We start from the raw sequence: 20842 nt of genomic DNA, 5'->3' as shown, positions 1-20842 counted from the left end.
AACAACTATCTTTTATGCATCTAGGCAAACAGTTCTACTCTCAAACTGACTGGTTTGCATATCACTGGAAACACCATCATTTATTTAAGGTGGATACAAAGTATTCTTTCCACATGATGCATGTCTATCTGACGCAAGTCTCACTAAGTTCAATGGGACTTACTCTCAGGTAAAGGCACACAGGATTGCAGGCTCAATATACTACTTGCATACTACTATTCCTCTAATACAGAGGTGTCCAAAGTTTTTGGCAGGAGGGTCACATCAGCTCTCTGACACTGTGTCGGGGGCCGGAGAAAAAAGAATTTACACTTAAAATTTGAATAAATTTACATAAGTTTGCATAAATGAATATGTTAAAGATGAACATATAAACGATTTAAGGTCTTGCAATAGCTCAAGCTTGCACAAAGCAAGGCTGGCCTTTTCTTTGCTGCCACTACTGCATCACAGACGTGAAACAGCAAGCAGTGGAGGGAGCCCTCATGCCACAGCTCACAGGAGAGGTCAGTCGCCCTACTGAGAGAAGTTGCATTGGGCTAGTGCAGGCTTCAACAAATCTCTGGAGGGCCAGCGGCTCATTGGAGACTGGGGGCTCCCTGAGGGCCGCATTGAGAGGCCTCGAGGGCCGCAAGTGGCCCCAGGGCCGGGGTTTGGGCACCCCAGCTCTAATAGATGGGTCAATCTGAAGAGACTCTGCTTTGAGTGCCACCTTTAACAAAAGTTAGAGGGCTTATGGTGAGAAGCAGGGTTTTTCCTATGGTGACATCATAGTTGTAGAACTCCCTCTTATTGAGAACTGTCCCATCTCAGACACATTCCAGTGGGGACTGAAAGTGTTTTTATTTCAATTGGCTCTCTAAGTGTGTGTGGGGTGTTAGGCAGGAGTGCCTTTTATCAGTGGTGCTTATGATTTTATTACTGTTTACCACTGCTGCTGCAAAGTTGTTTTTATCCGGGATTAACTTACTTTATACTGCTATTTTAATTGTGTTCACTCTGTGCTGTGGGTTTCAGTCAGACATGTGTGCTGGCTTTTCTTTGTATTTTACACTGTTTTGAGTTTTATTGTTGTACCTATTATGAATATTTATTATGAATATTGTTAGCTGCCTTGAACCTTTATGGAAAGCCAAGTTATAAATCTTAAATAAATGTATTCATATAAGAGGGTGTTCTCCGGTCAGAGGTAATTACAACTATTTAGTGATGCTACAGAAGCCAGAATTACAATAAAAAGTAGGTCACCTGAATTCACTTTTTATAATGCCATTCCAAGCAGGACTGAAGCTCTTCCAATCCAAGAAAACACTAGTGCTGTACTAGAATAGCATAATTTTTATCAGCACAAGATTGAAAAGTCTGGCCTAAAAACAGCAACTGAAAAAACTGTGACTGTTTAAAAATACCTGTTCCCATTTTCTCAGACTGCTAGCTCTAAGATTATAACCAAATTTTAAAGAGTGTTTTAGAGAAAAGCAGAATCAATTAAATTAATGACTTCATTAAAAAATTGAAACTATACTGAAACTATACTATTGAAAAATTGAAACTATACAATATTCCTAAATAGACCAAGGAATATAATTGGATAATGAAGTGATGTTTAGAGATCAGTGTTCCATCAAGTGCACATTTTGAAGTTCACATATAGTATTACTAACCTTAATAATCAGGCATATGTCAAAAAACTGATTTTGGCCAAGATATTGTTTCCACATCAGTGCTATCACCCCAGTTTTTACTGAAATCTAAACCATGTAATTAATGACACAATGGCTACTTATCACATATTTATAACAAGCTGGCCTTTGGTATGCTTTTTCACCATTACAACCCAATCACAAGCATACTTCAAGAAAGACCAACAGAGTTAACTTCGCAGGAGGAATTTGGGGAATATAGTCTTTATGTGGAATCTTAAAGCTTTTTTTGTCCATCAATGTTCTTTGACTATAGTAGTAACAGGAGCTGGGGGAGATAAAGTATTCTGGGTTCCATCCCAGAGTATGCCAGTGAGGAAGCCTGCACAAGTAAACTCCCCTGCCTGGGCAACCTGACAATTTAGAACAGCAGTTTTCAACCGCTGTGCCGTGGCACACTGGTGTGCCACGGGGCAGCCGCAGGTGTGCCACGGGGCCAGAGGCGACAGGCAGCAGCCACACGCACAAGGGAGAAGCGGCTGCTTTGACCCTCACGCAGCAGCCAGCAAAAAAGGAGCAGCTGCGACTGCCTGGCATCTCCTGCTGCTGGGCAAGAGGAAGGCTGCAAATGAGAGGAATACTCATTTACCTGGGAGTAAGCCCCATTGAATATTATGGGCTTACTTCTAAGTAGATGCACCTAGGATTGGCTATCAAGTCCACCCCGCATGCTGACTGGGCAGCTAGAGAAGCCCGCTGAAGAGTGAGAAGGAGGGAGGCAGGAGCAAGCAAGTAGGTCAGAAGGGAGCAAGTCTGCTGAGGCCAAGGCGACCTTCCCTGCCTTGTCTTTTGCCCTTCAGAGGAAGGGCTTTGGGCTACAATCCTATCCACACTTACCTGGGAGTAAGCCCCATTGACTATAGTAGGGCTTACTTATGAGTAGACACGCCTGGGATTGGGTATTAAGTTCAGGCAGAGAGGTCCAGAGTGAGAACAAGGGAGGCAGGAGCAGGCAGGAATCGAGGAGTCTGCTGAGGTCACCAGCCAAGGAACTGGCTGGCTAAAAGGGTCCTGGTGTCATAGTTGCCTGCAACTCCTCAAAGCAACCCTCCCTGACTTTTCTTTTGCCTTTTAGGAGAAGGGCATGAGGCCACAATCCTATCCACACTTACCTGGGAGTAAGCCCCATTGACTATAGTGGGACTTACTTCTGAGTAGAAATGCCTAGAATCAGGCTTTTGGTCACACTCTTTTCTTAAATACAGGAGTAGGCAATTGGCACTTCTCCCCACCCCACTCCCTCCCACAGGCACATTCCCCCCCCCAAAATCTCATAATCACAGTTAGCACCTCTCTTACTGTCCCTTCCTTCACTCCTCCGCATCTTTCAAAGGTCCAGAATCACTTTCGTCACATTCTCCCCCCCCACTCCAGCTGAATCCTGCACTTCTTTCAATCATGTGTATTCACTGCCCTTCACCCCACTGCGCGCTCAGTCTGACCTCTCTTTGCCAGCACTTTCTGGCATTACACTTTAACAACAACATTTTTCCTCCTTCCAAAATCATATATACTCCAAACTTCTTGTGAGTCTTTTGTTGCAATCCTAACCACACTTTCCTTAGAGTAAGCCCCACTGAACAAAATAGGACTTACTTCTGAGTAGACCTGGTTAGGATTGTGCCCTTTGTCATGTAATGATTTAATTGTATTAACTTATTAATTATACTAATTAAAAATTAATTGTAATGTAGTAATTTAATGTAAGTAAAAAACTGGTAGTGTGCCTTGACAATTTTAGTGCCTTGTCAGTGTGCTATGAGCTGAAAAAGGTTGAAAATGGCTGATTTAGAACATTAGTGAGCCCCTGGAACATAGCAGTGTACAGGCTGCAGAGCTAGAGAGATAGATGAAAAAAATTACACACACCCTTGTGCAAGCAGAAGTGCTTTCTGTTTATGAAAGAGAGTTGGGATACAATTAACCCCTCTCTCTAGCTATGCTTCAAGAAATGACTTATTTTTTCCTCCAAAACAATGATCAATTGAAGAAGTCATAGGTTATTGTTGCTTCAATATTTTTACAGTCATAAGAAACAAGAGTAGGAGAATAACAATACTACCAAAGTTCGACTTACCAATACACCTTTGATCCAGCCAAACTTCACAACTCCTTTACTGTCAGCAGCATATGCAGAAGTTGCTTCTCCAGTAGGAGTTCCTTCTTCTCCATTTGCATATCCATCTTCAAATAGCTCCTGCAGAAGGGAAGAGAAAGCAAGATTGAATCTATGCACTTAAGGTTACAATCCTTTATAGGTTAACTACAAAGTCCTACTAAACTCCAATTTAAAATAGGGAGAACCCTTTTTTTCCTGCATTTTTGCTTTTTTTGGTGAGAGGAGAAAAGAGGTCAAATGCCCCCTACACTCCATTTTCACCTCCTCTGGTGCACTTGTAGTGCCCATTTTGGTTTTCCTAAGATCGAGGGATGGTACTTGCAGACACAACTCAAGTTGCAAAAACACACATTTTCCAAGACTTGGAAACTCAAGTTCCACACATTACTGACTCATGATGCAGGGCTCCACCCGGAAAAGAATCATGACACGACACATATAGACACGAGTCACAGAGACTCATCTGGACCTATGATTTGGCATCATGGGCATGTGTGCTTACTTACTACTTTTTGGATGCTGCGTCACCCCAAAAGACTTTGTGAGCGATCTGGAAGCTGGCATTTAAATCAGTGTGAGCATGGTAGTTTAGCTCCAGGAGGCAGGGGCTGGGGGGTGGAAGGGAGGAGGAACCATAAGAAGGCAGAGTCAGCCATGCCATTAGGCGGGGGAAGCGGGCTCTTTTGTCCATCCCAGAAGGAACAGATGATTGATTGGCCAAATTGACAGCCTGAATTTTACCTCTGGTCAATGGAGGGGAGGAGGAGCCCAGTGGGGGAGAGGGTTCTTGCAATAGAACAATGCCTGGATAGCCCAGTGAGGGAGCTAAGGAGACAGGCAAAGCAATGGGGAGGCACAATGGAAGAAAAACACCTTCCAAACTCTTGGCTCATGTGAAGTGAAGACTTCAACATATTGCAAACAGATGGGATGGGAACATCAGGACAGTGTTGCATGAAAACTGACATACCTCCACATGTTTTTTTGTGTAGTCACACCTGACTCACTTTTTGAAAAGACTCAAACTCTAGTCAAAATGATTCTAAAAAAGCTCACAACAGCCATCCATTATGACTCAGGAGTCAGAAGTCAGGGGGCCATCTCTCATGACGCAACACATCCCTGCCAAGATCCTTTAATCCAAAGGAAATTAAAACAGGCATCTTGAGAAAGCCAAATCTCAATGGAAATTCAAAAGTTCTGTAAGTTCCCTCTCTCCAAGAAATGGAAGAAAAGGTTACCCCATTTTCAGACACGAGTAATAATGAAATTGGTAGGGATATTCAGATCAATACTAATCTGAACATTACCTGAACATTCAGGTAACATAATCTGAACATTCAGATTTGCATATAATCTGAAAAACAGGAACATTAAAAATACTGTTCATTATTTTTATTTACCACTTTAAGAACAGAAATAAGATTGTGTCATGTTAGTGTATCTTTTGGATACAAGATAAGAAAATTAAACAGGATTAATTGGATGATTTTATGGCACAACTGTCAAGAACACCAGTTTGTGGGGGGGAAACCTAGTTAAAATTGTTCATTACCTTACTGTAGGCCATTTTGGTAAATGCAGTCATCAGCATCTGTTCTGATCTCAGACACTTGAACATATGCACAGCAGTTAAGAAATCCTTAATGCTATTGTTTGAAGAAAGCAGTAACAGATCTTTACAGTCACCTTACAAGTGCCTACAGGTTAATAGCCATCAAAAGGCAAAGAGGGTCTCTATGATATTTATTATATTTTAAAGTCACAACATAGGTACCCATTTGTGCTTTGTTTCCTAACCTGGGAGAAGTTCTTCCCTCACAGTGTCTTTAATAAAAAGAATGCTGATCTAGACCACTAGTTCCCCAACTTTTTAGAACTAGGACCCACTTTTTAAAACGACACTATTGGGACCCATCTAGGTTTACCAGACTTTAAAAAAAAATATATAAAAAGAAATTTTTATTTATTTATTAGTAATAATATCCAGAAAAAAGACCCTCAAACATTTATCTCCATATATTTTCACACGCTTACAAACTGCAGGACCTCTTTGCAGGGTAATTAGCAGGTACAGTATGTGATTTTTGAATAGCCTCAGGGCCAGAGGCAATTACCTTCTGATCTTTCCATCACACTTTGGCGATCCATACAAAAAAATCAGGTCGCAGCCCACCATTGTGTCCCGACTTACAGTTTGGGAACCACTGATCGACAGATCAGCTCGGTTATTATATAATCTACTACTGAATTCTTAAGATCTGTGTTCGGAATACAAAAACTCTCAAGAGTACATCCAACTAAATTAAGTTTATTATATGACTTATGCCCGAGTCATTTACTGTGTCTGCAAATAACCATTACAAAATCAAAGCTTCTCAAGCTATTGTATGTCAGAAGCACAGGGACAAAATGCTGGAACAGGATCAGAATTCAAAAAATCTGGAACAGATTAAGTGTGTGGCAGATGAATAACTACACATTTGCTCTACCTATTGGAATACAAGTCTTTTTTTAATAAGTGCTAGAATATTTTGGCATTACAAATCAACAACACCATTATGCTTTGGCCAAACAATGACTGTCGCTTCTTGGCAATTCCAAAATTTAACAAAACTCAATGGGCAAAGTTTTAGGAACAAGATGCTCAAAAGTGGTTTCCGAATGCTTCCGCAGTGGTCAATATTAGCAAGCAGTTTTGTAGTATATTGTATAGTTCAGTTTTGAAAATGAATTGATTATGTATCAATATTTGCTTAAATTAGTCAAAATTGAAATCCTCTCATTGTTACGACTAAAATGTAATTTAATGTAGTATGGCAGCCTGAGTGTTTGCTTCTCATGTAAAAGACAATACAGTATACACAGTAATGACAATTATCAGCTATAAAAGCAGTGAAGTGTTACCAGTAACATGAATACATACATGACACTGCATTATGTACATGTCAGCTTTGCATAACAAGCAATAGTACGTGGTTACCTTTGCAAGACAAGCAATTTGTATTTAAAAATTGTTTTACTAGAGCAAGTGCGTGCTTTCCTAATAGTATTCAAAGCAAAAAACAGCAAGGCATTATGTGCATCTGTGGGTGTTACAAATTCCACAGAGATTCAACAGATATACTACTTTTTCCAATATGCAACTAACAATGCGTTTTATTGTACACATAGTTATTTAGAAAGTGGGTATAAAACCACTTTTACATTCAGTTTGAGTAACATCAGCAATAAAAATAATCCTGTTAAATGGTACAACAGGAATTAGTTTCTACACTACTTAGAGATATTTACTTTATCACTGATTTTCAAAAAAGTTTTAGGACATTCTTTCATGCATGTACTGAACAATGTACTTTTTTGCCTCCTATACAATAAATGCCATGCAAAGTTTACTAAAAAGGTAACCACTGAGGTCTTAGCTTGCTTAATCAGTTTCCTGCAGTAAATCATAAAGCATTTTGCTCTATTATGGGTAACCCTCTGCCATGAACTCACTCCCCATTAGGTGAACTAAGGCAAGCCACTATCTCTAAGCTACATCCACACTGTGGCAGTAACAATTATGACCTGCTTTACAGAGCTGTTGTAGGAATTACTGAGACAATGCAAGCTTTGAATACTTTACAGTGCTATATAAATGCTAAATATTTAAGGTGCAGATGAGAGACCACATGCATAGTTTATCTGCAGTTATGTGCATTCGTGTCTCTCACTTTCTACCATTTGTTCTCCACTTTGATCACCAATGGTAAACATATCCATCTTGGAAAGGAAGCCTAACCCCAGTAGACACTCAAGGCAATACGGTACATAAAAACACAAGAGTCCAAATCAGTAGGAGGAAACTCTGCAAGGAAACTCAAATGACTGAGCAGACTACCATTTGAGAAGCGAGTTCACTTCACAGTACTGTTTCATAAGAATCATAGGACAGCGCAGAAGAGATCTTCCAAAGAAATCCTATGTTTATGTTTTTAAATGTTATTGGGTCTCGGTCACAGTTTAGTCAGAAAAGATTTAAAATGGTGGTAGTTACTATATTCAGTTAGTTTTTAAAAGTTGCGTCTGCAGTATCTCATTCACCCAGGCAATCACAATCCATGGGGGCAAAACAGAAGTAGATTGCCCGTTTATCATGACCTTGGTTCAAGCCCATATTTCTGCTTGTTAGGATACTGCTATCCATTTTATAGCTCTATCCATTTTCTAGTTCTATAGCTCCCAAGCTCAGCAATAAATATGCAACCTTCTCTTTCTATCTCAAGCTGTTTACAGAAATAGGCTTTTGAGAAGAATTTAGAGACTTTGCCTAGAAAGCTCTTTGCCTGAAATGAACTGGTGATGCGAGGCAGTGATTTCCAACCTTTAGGATCCCATAGACCACCGAGGAAAGAATTGGAATTGGACCCCATGCAACCCCATCACCATCACCAACCTGCACAAAAAAATTAAATTTAGTAGTCCATGGGTGAGTGCTTGCTGTGGTGCTAGAAGTACCAACTGCAGCTGGTCCATTCTCCACCTTCTCTGATGGTCTGTGGGGAAGTTGCTTGCTGGCCTAATGTCTTGCTGAGTGAATCCCTTCCCCGCATGGACTACCAGAATGAGTAGAGAATGGACAACCTACAGCTAACATTTCAGTGCCAGCTAGGGACAGCCCACTCTCAACTCTCTGGAGGTCTGTGGGGGGACACTTGCTCGGTCAGACAATTCCCCATGAATTACCAGAGAGGATGGAGAATGGCCCAGCTGCAGTAGGCACTTCAGCATCTCATTTCCAGGCTGGACATGATTGAAGTCTCTCTTTCCTGAGACCTCACAGACCACTTCTCAGGGTCTCCCTTACCATAGGTTGGAAACCACTGATGAAGACATGTCCAGCTAGGATTTCTGCAACCAACCTAGTATAGGTTTCATTAACGAAGGTTTCATTAGCCAGATTTCTTTATTCCCTTGGAGACTTCTAGTAGCTACTCATTTGTTCAATAAACCAATGACTAAAAGTTTAGCGTTTTCTATAAAGATTTTACATGCTCCAACTCAAAATTTCATCCCTTACCATTACCATCAAGGTTGTCTCAGCTCAGGACCATCAGTTTAAAATGCAGATAAAATATTTTGCTTCTGCCATCAAATTGGTATAACTTCTCTTCGCGAGCAGTGAGAGGAAGGAGGGAGTGAGTGAGCCTGAAGGTAGAAGCAGGTAGGAGCCAGAATAGCTGGCTGGAAAGGATTGGAGAGACCCTTTTCCTTGTCTGCAATGCCCCAAAGTGACCCTGCCTGCATTGCCTCCCTTGGCAAGGCTTTGGCAGGAAGGGCGCTGGGCCACAATCCTATCCACACTTACCTAGGAGTAAGCCCCATTGACTATAATGGGGCTTACTTCCAAGTAGATGTACAGAGGCTTGGTTGCACTCTTTCTTGAATAAATGAGCAGGCAAGTGATTACAGAACTACAATCTACAACTACAGCTACAACTACAGAGCAGGCAAGGAGGAATTGCAGAACTACAGATGAAGTTCCATCCTCAGAGAATTCATCAATTGCTGACATGAATGATCAAAGTTGCCACTTTTGAAACACACAGTCTTTTAGTTTGTCTTATGCTCTTACTTTTAGTTAACATCTCATCTTTTAGTGTTATGATCTGCTGGACTGAAAGGTACACACAAATGTACCTTTCCCTGTTCCTTTTCTGAAAAGTTGTCTCGGGTGTGTTTAACAAGGACTACTGGCTATCCTACAAACATAGTAAAAAACTCTTGGAGGGGAAATCAGGTATTATCTCTTAATTCTTTTTACCACCATTTGCTATAAAAAAAAAAACCCACCACCCTCTCAGTTGGTTGTTGGCAACCTTCAGTCTCGAAAAACTATGGTATCACGCTCTGAAAGGTGGTTCTGGAACAGCGTCTAGTGTGGCTGAAAAGGCCGATTCGGGAGTGACAATCCCTTCCACACCGGGAGCAAGTGCAGTCTGTCCCTGGTCTGTCTCCCTGGCTATGGGCCTTCCTTCTTTGCCTCTTAGCCTCAGACTGTTGGCCAAGTGTCTCTTCAAACTAGGAAAGGCTATGCTGCACAGCCTGCCTCCAACCGGGACGCTCAGAGGCCAGGGTTCCCCCACTTGTTGAGGTCCACTCCTAAGGCCTTCAGATCCCTCCTGCAGATGTCCTTGTATCACAGCTGTGGTCTACCTGTAGGGCGCTTTCCTTGCACGAGTTCTCCATAGAGGAGATCCTTTGGGATCCGGCCATCATCCATTCTCACAACATGACCGAGCCAACGCAGGCGTCTCTGTTTCAGCAGTGCATACATGCTAGGGATTCCAGCACGTTCTAGGACTGTGTTGTTTGGAACTTCACAGTACATTGGAACTTCAATGTAACCCTCTCAGTTACATTGCTGGAAACATCATTCAACAAATACTGTATTTTAACACCATCAGGATATTCCTTCTTGTCTGTTAAGACTGGGTTTAAGTATTGGCTCCGATATCATTGTATATAGGGCACTGCAGTAGCATGTGTTGGAGAGTTTCAATGCAGCCCTGATTACAGGAGCAGCATCTAGTGAAATAAGATCTCCCGCTAAATCTACCAAACAGGACTTCCAATGGTAAAACACTAAACCTAAAGAATGAAAAAACATGACGTTCCTCAGAATTAGTTAGGAACGAGAAATATGCAGCCATCTTTCCGGGTTTCACCGCCACCATCAGATTCAAGGGGGAGCCAACCTTATTTGCCATAGAATATAGATTTTGATTTTCTATATCTAAAAATCTTTGTTGATCTTCCGGAATGCTTCTATTTGAGAAAGTAAGCACAAGGAATCTAAATGTGTACCCATAGTTCTGATTTTATGTTCCACAATAGTCAGCTACTTCGGGACACTGCTTTCTAGGAGCATTTGATGGAGAAGGATCCGTGGATCCAAACAATAATGTACTCGGAGCCAATACTTAACTGTCCTCAGTCATGCTTTTGTTTCAATTAACATTTGTCCAGTTTCCAGACAGATTGCAGCGTACGGCACACAGTTAGGAAGATCCAATCTTTTCCTGAAGAATTTAGCCTGTACTATCCCCAATAAATGATTAACAGCTCCGATCCAAATAGGAACACCAAATAATAGTTGGGAAACCACCTTGTCATTAAATATCCTTACTGCCACAGGGACAAAACAGTTGCCCTGATTATAGTAAAATCACGTGATAGAATGAGAAGTAAAATTAGCTAAACTGATTGCTCTGTCTCGTTGAGGAGTCCATGTGGTGTTATGCTGGAGAGACGGACTCCCAAATACTTGAAGCTCTTGACTTGTTGTATTATTTCCCCCTTAATTATCCAATTCTGAGGCTTCCATGTTTTAGAGAACATGGATTTTTGGTGTGATCTTTGATTTTTTGAACAAAAATTTTTGATTTTTCAAAGTTCAGTTTCAATTTATTAATGGCCAAATACACAAGAATTCTATTCAGTGCTCATCTTAGCCCAATATGGGAGTGAGAAAAGCAGTACTGCATCATCTGCATACAAAAGTATTGGAATACATAAAGAGCCCCATTTGGGGTAATGTCCCTCAATTTGGCTTTAAAAAGGAGCAAGATCATTTAAGAAAAGACTAAACAAAGATGGCGCCAGGATACATCCTGGCTTAACACCTATATCAGTTGGTATTTTGGGAGTCAATTCACCAGATGACATATATCTAATTTGGCAGTTTGTCCCAGTATACAAATGCCATATGAGGCATAATAGCCATGTATCAATGTTAATTTTAATTAATTTGTTCCAAAGTAGATTCCCATCGATGGAGGCAAAAGCCCCTTTGAGGTCCAAGAATGCTGCGTAGAATTTCCGATTTGGCTTGTAAGTATATTTCTTCATCATGTGAACTAAAACAGTGATCTAGGAGTCAATGACCAATCCCATTCTCATCATGAATTGACATACAAACAGACCTGTATTCCCAATTTTACTAGGTATAGGGTAAAACCTCAAACTACCACCATTAGAACCATAGGAAACTCAATAGAGTAGCTTGGCTGTTTGTCACTGTTAATGTGCATGTTTCTGCTTGTTGGCACACCAGTTTTTATTTTTATGACTCAATTTCCCAATTCCCAAGCACACTGGTAAATACGCCCCTGTTGCACACTGTTTACAAAAAAATGGCTTTTGAAGGCAATTCACATGGATAGCAGATAAGACTTCTGAACAGTTTCTCCACAGTAATATCGCTCTCAATTTCTCTAGCCGATTAGACTTATTTCCACCACACTTTCCAATACCCTAATGATTACATCATGCACTCTTTCATTACTATTTTAACCAACTAAAGCCTTAGGATTTAAAGTTGCACTTTCTGTTTTAGTCATAAATTTGCCATTAAAATACTGAGGTAAGAGTGTTTATACTGAAAATTACCCTGAGCACAATTTCAGACACAAAAATATAGCTATCAAAATCATATCAAGTAGTTTGGGGAAAAGATTCACTGATACCCCTTTGCTCCTTGCAGTTCTATTTTCTCTTACTGTCACTTCTATTTCAGCAGTTTAGGCAAATATTGCAAAACTGTTGAAGATGCACATTAAAAAGAACAAATCTTATGTCAATTTCTGAATACAAATCCAGGTAATTTAACCTAGGTATATACTAAGATACCTATATAATCCTACCACATCATCATTCAAAGACTTCCCACCATTTTCAAATGCAAGAATACTTCAAATACATTTAAAAGTTTCACAAAAATTTTAAATTTCAAATATGCTTGCCATCTCAGTAAATTCTATTGTCTGTACATGTTCATTCTGTCCAAACTGATTTTGGAATCTAGGAATTGTCAACAAAACTGCAAAGCCCTGTTGCGTGGCTGTCATAGTTTCACATGTGGTCACATCAGCAACGCTCTTCAGATACGCGGCCCAAGTGTCAAATTGCACCTGCTTAATTGCAAGGTGCCTGTTTTAACTCTTAAGTTGGGAAAGGCAGCCCAAAAATTTCCACAATGATATCAACAACTGAACATGCAACAAAACATGCATCATGCAGCATTATCTTTTCTCCCACAATAACTCCATAGCACTGAACATTCTTCAGTTGTCAAGAACACTGTGGGAGTCTTTCCAAATTAAAAACACCTTGGATAACCTTCCAATTAAGCAGGCTGTTCATCTGAAGGCTACAGTGTGCTGCTGTTCCTACCTATACAGTCTAGTAGAGCTCTCTGGAATGCCTCTCAGAGATTGAAATGTATAAGAATGATTCCATATCAGATTATTGTATTGATCAAGAAACTCAATTCCAGCAAGGCTCTGCCTACAAAAGGCACAATCTGTTGCCAATGGTTCCCATAAATCCTACAGAAGAAAACAGTCTTCAGATTTATGAAGGGTCAACAAAGTATCTGCTCCATGCTCTGGACACTGACATCATCCAATGATATCAACACATAAAAGTGAACAGTTCCCATTTATTTTCCTGGAAAAATGTTAAGACTTCCTCTTGAGATACTACCATTGAGACAATAGGAAAAAAAAGCACTATGTATTAAATACTAAGGAAAGAGAGCATGGGAGCTATGTACTGCTTCAGATATAGCCCAATCCTATGCTTATCTATTTCGATGCAAATCTTATAGAGTTCAATGAGATCTTCTCTCAGAAAGTATGTATGGGATTGCAGTCTAATATTCTTAGTGTTCCTAATCTTAATAAAAGCTCTTAAGTTACCCTAAACTACAAAAGTTATACCAACTCTTACATAGAACAAGACATCTCCTGTTGCACTGACAGCTCAATTCATTACTCATCACCCCCTGAAGGACAATGACAGCAAAGGATACGAGAAACAATTACTGCATCAAGAGCTCTCTTGTACTTCTTCTGAATAGCCTTTTTCCTGAAGGCAGTATGTGCACCAGTTTTCAAAATCAGTACAGGTTATTTTGTGAATTTGATATTAATCAGATTACAAAATAGTACCTAGAATAAGATTTACACCATGTTGAAGAGGTACATAGCAATGTTTCCATTAAGCCAAAATGATATTAAGATAGTGGACTACTGCTAATTCTACATGACATATTGACCTCCTGTTATTCTACATAAGAAGAGCCCCACTGGATCAGGCCATATCCCCATCTAGCCCAGCTTTCGGTGTCTCACAGCAGCCTACCAAATGCCTCAGGGAGAACACAAGACAGGAGACCTGCATCCTGGTGCCCTCCCTTGCATTTGGCATTCTTAGGTAGCCCACTTCTAAAAATCAGGCGGTTGCACATTACACATCATGGCTTGTAACCTGTGATGGACTTTTCTTCACAGGTTACAAGCCATGATGTGCAATCATGTAACCTCCAAAGACAGAGAAGAAGGAAGGCTTCTAGTAATAGACAAGATTTTTAGAACGTCACTCTTTTAACAAGAACAACATTATTTTTAAAATGTTGGCAAGAGTATGAAAGACTACATGAGCAGGACAAGGGCAGCTGCCCCATACACATGTGATGCATCAGTGTAGTTTTACACAGTATGAAAAGGAAGTTTTTATGTTTTTGCTTTAATACAGATCATACTTCCTTTAAAAAGCAAATCAACCAAAGCAAAATCACATTCCTAGTACAGTGAAATGTTTCCCAACCATCAACCATTGCCAACATGATATAGTAGTGTGCCAGACTATTTCTTGGGACAACCAGGTTAAAATTCCCACCTAAACACAAACCTCTCTGGGTAGTCTTCGGCCAAGCGTTCTGTGTCAGCCAAACCTACCTCAGAGTTGTTGGGGGAACATGATAAGAGAACTATGTAAATTACTCAAGTTCCTTGGGGGAAGAGTGGGATATAAATACACTACAATGTTAGTGGGCTCTGGCAATCTCAAAGGGCAACTAGCCACTGATCTCAGATTGTATCAAAATTGGGTTGGAATCCTACTCACACTTACCTAGGAGTAAGTCCCGTTAAGCTCTATGGAGCTTACATTCTAGTAGACACGTATAGCATTGCACTGTTAATATCAATTTTTCAACAAAATTACAGGATATTGTACTATTGCTGATTCACTGCACCTTGAAGGAATAGACATTGCAAATGTCACACAACTATCTTCTCAGTCACTTATACAGTTTACAAACATGCAATATTATAGTGAACTTGAGTAAAAAAAGAAGCCCATAAATATTCAGTACATAAGCAGATAACTAATATAACATATATTAATTTCATTCTATTACAGAGAAAGGGTTTCCCAATAGCATATATCATCACGTAATTGTTTTGAAATCCAGGTCTATCAGAACAGAAACATGTTCATATCTTCTCTGTAGGATACCACCTCCACAATAGGAAGCTATCTACAGTTAACTGATAGACTAACATGACCTATTCTTTGAAGAACAGGCACTTCAGTTTAAAAACTGATACCACCACCAGGTGCAGCTATATCTGCCTGCAGGTAGCCAAATGTAGTGGATGATGAATGTGCCCTTTAAATTAAAAAGTTACACAAGTGTACTCTTATTTTGCATTTTATAACTTTAATTCTTTTAAACTATAAACCTTGAATGCTCTGACAGAGAGGAGGCATACAAATGCAATAAACTACTCAGCATCTGCTAATAGAGATGTTATTCTCAAATATGTTATTTTTCCCATGAGAGAAAATGGGATGCTTTGCTATTGAGATCTAGACTTAAAAAACCTCTCCACTCAATTATCAAGTGTGAAAAACTACTAAACTTCCTAATTACAGTACACATGAAGGTTTAAAGACATCTGATCTAAATGCTGTTGACAAAACTTAAAACAAATTGCTTCCAAATTAATAATCTTTTGTTGCAGCATGATAAGTGGAGAGCACTTAATTCTGATTTACAATTAAAAGTTAAGAAATAGTCCTTCAAGAAAAGTCACCCATTATCTCGTATGCTTTGTCAAAAGCAAAGTTATTTTAACACAAAGCCAAGCCACCACTGCCTAATAAGTAACTGTACATAACCTTTTTTAAAAAAAGACAACATAACTTACTACCAAGTTAAGTTTTCCCTACAACTTAAGAAGGTTAATAAAGCAATAATGCTGATACATAGTTTAAAAAACTCCCTCTAAAACCACTGCTTAGGCTATTATAAGTGAACTTTCAGAGGAACATGGAATGCTTTGTATTGTATTTCAGATAGCAGCAGTTTAATGAAAGATTATATTGTAGAGAAAAAATATTTATACACCACTTTATAAAAAATTATTCATGGTTTAATCAAAGTGGTTTACTCTCATGGTTAGAGGTGTTTGAAAACTGTTGATTTTACTCAGAAGTAATCCCACTGTGTTCAGTGAGACTGAGGGCCCAATCCTGGTGGTACTTTGTAGTACTGGTGCAACCGCAATGCATGCCTGAGGTAAAGAACAAATGTCCCCACACCTTGAGGAGGCCTCTGTGACTGCCTTCCCACCACAGGATACAGTCCACACCCATTGGCACAACTGCACCACCACTGGAAAACTGGAAAGGATTGGACCCTTAGGCTGTAATCCTATTTCACTCACCGGAAATAAACACCTCTGTTTTGTGGTATTTAAAAAGGTCACCAGAAGGCTGACCTCACAAAACAAGATTTTTAGGTCTCTTCTATAGACAGGTTGTATAATTTATGAAGATGCCCTGTACACTCAAATGACCATATATGTTCAGAAGACCAAGTGTACATATGCTAGTAGTCAAACATGTAAGTTTCTGTAGAGTAGCAGTTCATAAAGAGAAGCATGAGGCAAAAGGGCACAAACTAAGCAAACATTAAAAATGATTACTTCTTCCCATAAATATGGCAAATAGCTTTGTGTCAATAATCACAGTGCAATCACAAGAATGGGCATCATATGAAGGATGAATACCTTATACAAGGAGAGACAAATGTATTTCCTTCAGCCTATCTCAAGGTGACCTTTCATTGTTCTCTCCAGCAAAGAGTTGGGGTCTCATTTGCAAACACAAGCTTGCTTTGTGTTTCTCCCAGCTGACCCTGTCTGTGAAGTTCCTGAGAGATAGTTTAAAATGGACTGATGAGCAGGAGGAAGCTCACACAAGATGTAAACAGTCATCTTCCAGTTGCCTCTTTTGGGAAAAGCAAACAGTTTTCCATGTTTTTCTTCTGCAGATTTTCAGCTGCAAGTGCTCCAATGAGTTCTGCAGATTTATAAGCATGTGGTCTGTGCACGCACACATTTTTGGTACAACTAAAAACTGCAGACAGTGCAAGGAAGATTGAATGAGAATGAGAGAAAGCAGAATATTTTCACAGTGCATCATAACAGATCAAGTTCACATGAAAAGAACATGTGAGGTACACTAATGTAAGCTGAGCAGTTAATACCAGTCTAGTTCTGGCAGCTGTTTATCAAGTTTGACACCAGCAGCAGAGCTGTGCATCACATCAGCCTGTTGCACCTCTGCCTATGTACAGTGCAAGCTGCCAGATGCCCCTTGCTTTTAAGACCCCATGTATTTAAAAGGAAAGACACTGTTCCAACTTTAGCTGACTGCAGATCTGCAGAACCTCACATAAAGAGAGTAAGTTACAAGATCTGGAAAAGATATTCAACAAAGACTGGACTAACATCTGCCTTCCAAGAATCCTTTAGACCAGCCATTTTCAACCACCGTGCACACTGGCGTGCTGTGAATGGTCTGCAGGTGTGCCACAGAAGCTTGGGGGAGGGTCAATTATTAGTAGGGCCACTGGGGGATGTGAGCCCCCCACCAACAACATGGCGCCTTGTCAATGGACAAGAAAAGGATGGTGCGCCTTGACCATTTTAGCACTTTTTCAGTGTGCCATGAAATGAAAAAGGTTGAAAATCACTGCTTTGGACATAAGATACCTGCGTCAGGATTGTGTGACCTCAGGGGATCCTAAGTTTGATTCCTGCATAAGTATGCAGAAAGTATGATTCCTCCATAAAGCCTGTCACTTCAGTTCAGCACCAGAAAGCCAGTCACCAGTGCTCTGATGTGCCTGGCATTCCTGCAAAGTCCCTCCTGCTTCTCCACACGCTCCGCGCACACATGCACTGCTCTCTCACACATGTTCACACGTGCAGCGCGCAGTCGTGGGGAGGGGGCACCACTGTTCACGGGAACAAGAACCCAATCCGATGCAGGCCTACTCAAAAGGAAGTCCCACTGTGCTCAGTGGGGCCAACTCCCAGGGCAGCCTTGCCCACTCGCTCACCTTGTCAGGCTCGTCGTGCAGCTCCGCGAGGCTGGGACGGAGGAGCTTCTCGCCGAGGCCGGAGGCCGTCTGCCGGTAGAAATCTATCCTGGGCACGGCGTCGATGGTGTTGTGGCCGAAGGTGCGCAGGTAGTAGGTGTTGGTGTGAGTGTCGTAGTAGTAGTGATGGTGGCCCCCGGAGCCGGAGTGGAGGCTACCCTCGCTCAGCACCGTGTCGCCGCCGTTCTGGAAGCTGACGTTGCAGCCCTCCGGACCGCCGCCGCCGGGCTCGCCCGGACCCTCGTCCCCGGCGGAGGGGTCGACGAAGTTCACCCGGAACCGGCCCTTGGCTTCCTCGCCGCCTTTACCCGACGCGTCGTCCCCGGGGGGTTTCGACGCCCTCTCTACCTCGTCGGGGGGCCCGCGCCCCGAGCCCTCGGCCACCAGGTCCACCTGGAAGCGGCTCTGGCTCGGCGTGGGTCCCAGCGGTCTGCCCAGACCATCCCCGGCGGCGGCCGCGGCGGAGGCGGGCGTGAGCCCCCCAGGGCCGGGCTCCGACGTGCAGCCGTCCCCTCCGCCGGCAGGAGCATCGCTGGCAGGAGCATCGCCGTCGCCGGCCGGGAAACGAGGCGCCTCCTCAGCGGCTGCGGCGCCGCTTCCCGGCCGCGGAGAGCCGGCGCGAGGCGGAGGCGGCGTGTGAGGAGGCGGCTGCGACTTCGCCTTCATGGCTCCTCCTCGGGGAAGCGGGCGCGAGCGTGGCGGCGAAGCCCCCGCGGCGCTTCCTCCCTCCGACGGGCTGTTCTGCGGCGCTTTAATGCCGCACCGGGGACGAGGCAGTGCCGCTCGCCGCGCCTCCTAGGAGGCAGCAGCCGCCCTGCCCCTCCCCGCGCTGCTCTTCTCCGCCCCTGCCTCGCCGCCGCCGCGCCAGGTGACGATGATGCCGCCGCTCGGCTCCTCTCCGCCTGCGGCAGCCGAGCCCTCAGTGGTACAGGCTGAGAGGAAGAGGGGCGGGGGAGCCGCTCGCTCAGTCCGTAGGAGCCGCACGCGAGGCCGCGCGCCCCTCACGTCACGTCTGCCTCGCCGCCGCCGCGAAGGAGCAACGGCTACAGCGCCTGCCCGCCACGCGCCTCGTCCCCCGATGGCCCCCTCAACGGTCGTGGCGGCCGTTAAACCGCCAACCCCCCTCGCCGGCTCTCCTCACAGGCGCCTCTGAGACGACCTGCCACACGGAGGCAGCCGCCGCCGAACAGAGCGGGCCCAGCTCAGCCAATCGCCTCGTAGCGGCAGCGGGGCCGGGTCTTTAAAGCATCCGCTGAGAGCAGAGCGAGGCGGAGGCACGCGGGCGGGCGCGGAAGGAGGAGCTGCGGCTTGTTGCGAGGGCGGGGAGGAGCCTGGCTCTGCTCGGCCGGCCCTGCCCCCAGCCATCACCGGGAGACACCCAGATCTGGTGCAACTGGTCCCACCCTGTGTGGGGGAGGGATGCGGAGCCGCCCCCACCCGCTACTCTCCTGAAGGGGGCAGAGACGGGCTGAAGGCTTTGCGGCGGACGGCCTGTGACGATGCCTAGCATTCATCCCATGACGAGGGTGGGCAGCCTGCCTCGGAACTTCTGCCTTGAGGGGCCAACGGGGCTGGGATAAAAGTTCTCCCAAGCCTGTGCCTGTCTACTCAGAAGTAAGCCCCATTAGAGTCAGTGGGGCTTACTTCCAGGAAAGTGTGGATGGGACTGCAGCCTCACAGCCCAGCCAGTGCTTGTCTACTCAGAAGTAAGCCCCATTAGAGTCAATGGGGCTTACTCCCAGGGAAGTGTGGATGGGATTGCAGCACCAGAGCCCAAGCCTATGCATGTCTATTTTTGAAGTAAATCCCATTCCTGTCAATGGGACCTACTCCCAGGGAAGTGTGGATGGGATTGCAACCCAAGACCAAGCAGCACTTTCAATAGGGGGAGGAGGAGAAAAGACCTGCCAACTTCCATTGCAAAGAGAGATCTTCTGAGACCAAGGCTCCAGTCCTATCCACACTTACTTAGGAGTAAGCCTCATTGGCTATAATTCTGAGTAGACATGCATAGGATTGGGCTCCACAGCCTGCAGTCCTGAGAGTGAGCCCCACTGGATGCATTAGGGCTTACTCCCAAGTAAATGTGCATAGGGTTGCACTGCAAGTTTGCTAGAGCAGCCCAGAGGCACAGTTTGCTTAGGAGTAGGTCAGCCCTCATTGAAAACAGTGGCACATACTGCTAAGTAAACATGCATAGGTTGCTGCTGCTGCAAGCTCTTAAGAAGTGAAAGCATCCACACTTGACAGCTGGCCTAAGCTGCATCTAAAGTCTCCAAAGTATGACCTGAGGCCTACATCTGGCCTGCCACAAGGTTTTATCTAGTCAGCAGCAACTTGTGCAATCTGTGTTTGGTTTGTGTGTGTGTTTGTCAGAGCATTTGCAAATGTTTGACATTTTTACTCATTATATGTCATTTCTCAGTTTAAGCAGGGCATTGTTTCTTTGTAATTATCACATTTCTCTTTTCTGAATTATATCATGCTGATTACAAAATGACCCAAGCAAAACTTACTTGTTCACTTAAATTTCATTCATTTATTTATAAAACTGACTTTAGAAATCTAGGAGTAGATTTTATAAACCTAGGGGTAGGTAAGAACACAAGCCTGTTCTTGTCTACTCAGAAGTAAATCCTCTTGACTTCAATAGGACTTACACTCAGGAAATTGTGCATAGGATTGCAGCCTAAGCTCCACTGAACACCAAGGCACTTACAGCTAAGTAAACATGCATAG

General features: G+C 43.1%; 1 protein-coding gene across 1 annotated transcript in view; it reads right to left on the bottom strand.

The window, feature by feature from the left end:
- Positions 1-19319, bottom strand: part of SLC12A2 (solute carrier family 12 member 2) — a 74887-nt gene extending 55568 nt beyond the window's left edge. The window contains exons 1-2 of the mRNA XM_066613262.1: positions 18065-19319; positions 3781-3900 (exon numbers count right to left, since the gene is read on the bottom strand). Coding sequence (XP_066469359.1) covers positions 3781-3900; positions 18065-18769 — 825 coding nt within the window. The 5' untranslated portion in view covers positions 18770-19319. The remainder of the gene's footprint in view (positions 1-3780; positions 3901-18064) is intronic.
- Between the last annotated feature and the right edge of the window lie 1523 nt (positions 19320-20842).

This window comes from Tiliqua scincoides, chromosome 2, assembly GCF_035046505.1.
Source record: "Tiliqua scincoides isolate rTilSci1 chromosome 2, rTilSci1.hap2, whole genome shotgun sequence".
Taxonomy (NCBI): Eukaryota; Metazoa; Chordata; class Lepidosauria; order Squamata; family Scincidae; genus Tiliqua; species Tiliqua scincoides.
The sequence above is the reverse complement of the archived record's forward strand: the minus strand, read 5'-3'. Positions and strand labels throughout refer to the sequence as shown.